General features: G+C 39.2%; 1 protein-coding gene across 1 annotated transcript; it reads right to left on the reverse strand.

Moving 5' to 3' along the window:
- Positions 1–235: 235 nt before the first annotated feature.
- On the reverse strand, positions 236–1,141 carry LOC110876002. Its single transcript, XM_022124185.1, has one exon. It carries the CDS (start codon positions 1,139–1,141, stop codon positions 236–238), a length of 906 nt encoding a protein of 301 aa, XP_021979877.1.
- Between the last annotated feature and the right edge of the window lie 1,378 nt (positions 1,142–2,519).

Here is a 2,519-nt window from a genome sequence, read left to right on the forward strand (position 1 = left end):
TATATTTATTTTTATAAAAGCGAATCCATCTTGTTTTTTTTGGGTAAAGGGATACCCCGGTGATTCTGTATATTCACAACCAAATAAAACAAGTAGTGTAGAAAGCCTACACTAGTTCAATCATGAGACATGCCTCATGAAAGTGGAAACAAATAACAACCAATGAAACCAAAACAAAAAACATCGTGACAACTAGGCTAAAACTCCAGAGATAATGATAAACAAACAACTCTAATCAGCCTCCATCATCGTTATTTGCTATCCCATGAATCTCCCATTCTCCAAGCAACTTCCGCACTCGTTCATTATTCTTTAGTTTCGCTCCCATCAACTTGTATCTAACCGTCATTATAATAATTTCACTCAGTTTCTCCGGAGGTCTTACCTGATTTTTGAATAACCTTGCATTCCTTTCTTGCCATATGTAATATGAAGTTGCCGCAACCATAAGTTTTGCAACATAAACCGTTACCAATTTTGATCTCGCCCGAACAAGAAGCCAATCCACAATATCCACCCATCTCGGCCGAACAGAACTCATACCCACTTTTTGACGGACTATACTCCAAACTTGAGATGAATATTTGCATTCAAAAAATAAGTGAGTATGCGAGTCATAATTCTCATAACATAAGAGACAACACATCATGTTCATGTTCTTTCTTCGCGAAAAATCCCATTGTAGAATTTTATCATGTGTAAGTAATTTACCTTTAATGATCAACCACATCATAAAGGCATGCCGAGGAACGCATTGAGCAAACCAAACAACACTACACCAATTCACTTCAGGTTCCGAGTGCCGAACCGAATGCCAGACAGCCGACGTAGAGAAATCATTTATAGCATCACCATCTCGCCATAATAGTCTATCAAGTTTAGCCGGATTTAAATGCACTTGGTCAAGTTGAATAAGAACCGGAAAAAGATCTCTCCATGCTACGGGCCAGGTCCAAATACCATTCGAATAAACGTTAGCCACCGAGTCCTTCAATCTAAAATCAGCATCAGTAATGGTTCTGGGAGACAAAAAATCTCCCAAAGGACCCAAATCACACCAATAGTCATACCAGGCTGAAGTATTAGCTCCATTGCCTATTTTTGACCAAACATGAGTTCTGATAAGCGACCTCAACTGCATCAGATTTCTCCAAGACCAACAACAATTAGTGGGCATTTTACAAACCCAAAAATTATTACCTTTTAACCTGTAACTGTGCACCCATTCAACCCACAAGGATTCTCCAGGTCCATCTTGTTTGATATTTGGAATAAATATAAAAACTTTATATTTATTTTTACAAAATGAAATCATGTCATTTGATATTCGAAATAACGTATAACTATATTTAAGCTTATATAAGAATCGTCGCTTTTGTAACGTATCGTCAAAAGAAATTATATGTGCGTATTCGTTTTTCCAAAAATTCGATAGTTTATTTTATAAAAAAACGCGTTGTATATTCCGGATTTTCTCGAAAAACGGGCAGAGTTTCCTCTGTTTTTGGACGCCCCCGACAACACCAGTTGTCGTTATTATATTTTTGGGTAAAGGGTTACCCCGGTTCACTTTCATATATCACAACCAATAAAAACAAGTAGTAAGGAGAGTCCTTACTAGTTCACAATCCTGACATACCAGGAAAGTGTTAACACGCTAAAAGCAAACCACAAACATAAACAAAACAACTCTAGCTACTAACTAGATACAACCAAGAGACACTACATGCTTGGGACATTCCATTTATCTAACAAGGTCAATCCAGTAGTGGAGCTCTTGACCTTCACCGAGGCTAGCTTCAATCTAACCGTAGACACAATAGCTTCTGAAATCACATGCTTGGGACATTCCATTTATCTAACAAGGTCAATCCAGTTGTCGTTATTATATCAAAATTCAACAATTACTCAACCATTTTTGTGCATAGCCAGTTTGTATAAACGAAATAATAAATAAGACCAGGTTAATATTAACTAATAACTCATCGTTCTGTGCGGTTCGAACTCGTTTTCACGTGACATAAATTATAAATCAAAACAATGAAATAAATTGCGCCGTAAAACCTTTACCAATTTCTTCGCGTCGAGTTGTCGTAACGAGGACTGAGTTAACCGACTGAGTTGACCGAGTCAACCGGTTGAGTTGACTGAGTCAACCGGCTGAGTTGACTGAGTCGACCGGCTGAGTTGACCGAGTCAACCGGCTGAGTTGATTCGTTGCGTTCACTGAGTTAACTCGGTTGACCGAGTCAACCAGAATTGTTGACGGCACCCGTAACTCGACCCGAACCATAGCTGACCCGAATCGAGCCGTTGACTGAGTCGACCCGGTTTGACCCAAGTCGAGACTGAACCGAGCCACCATCCTATTTCTTGTCGAACCAAACTTGAATCATGCGCTTCCTTAGACCCCTGCCATCATTGCTGAGCCGAGATTCGCAACTCAACAAACCGAAACAAAATAATATCCACTCCCGAAAACAGAAAAGAATTAAAGCTCACCGGAACTTAATGAGGAT

The sequence above is a fragment of the Helianthus annuus genome, chromosome 9 (genome assembly GCF_002127325.2).
Source record: "Helianthus annuus cultivar XRQ/B chromosome 9, HanXRQr2.0-SUNRISE, whole genome shotgun sequence".
Classification (NCBI taxonomy): domain Eukaryota; kingdom Viridiplantae; phylum Streptophyta; class Magnoliopsida; order Asterales; family Asteraceae; genus Helianthus; species Helianthus annuus.

Excerpts from the sequence above, each read along its gene's own strand:
- LOC110876002 (XM_022124185.1), bottom strand. The coding sequence starts at position 1,141 with ATGCAGTTGAGGTCGCTTATCAGAACTCATGTTTGGTCAAAAATAGGC.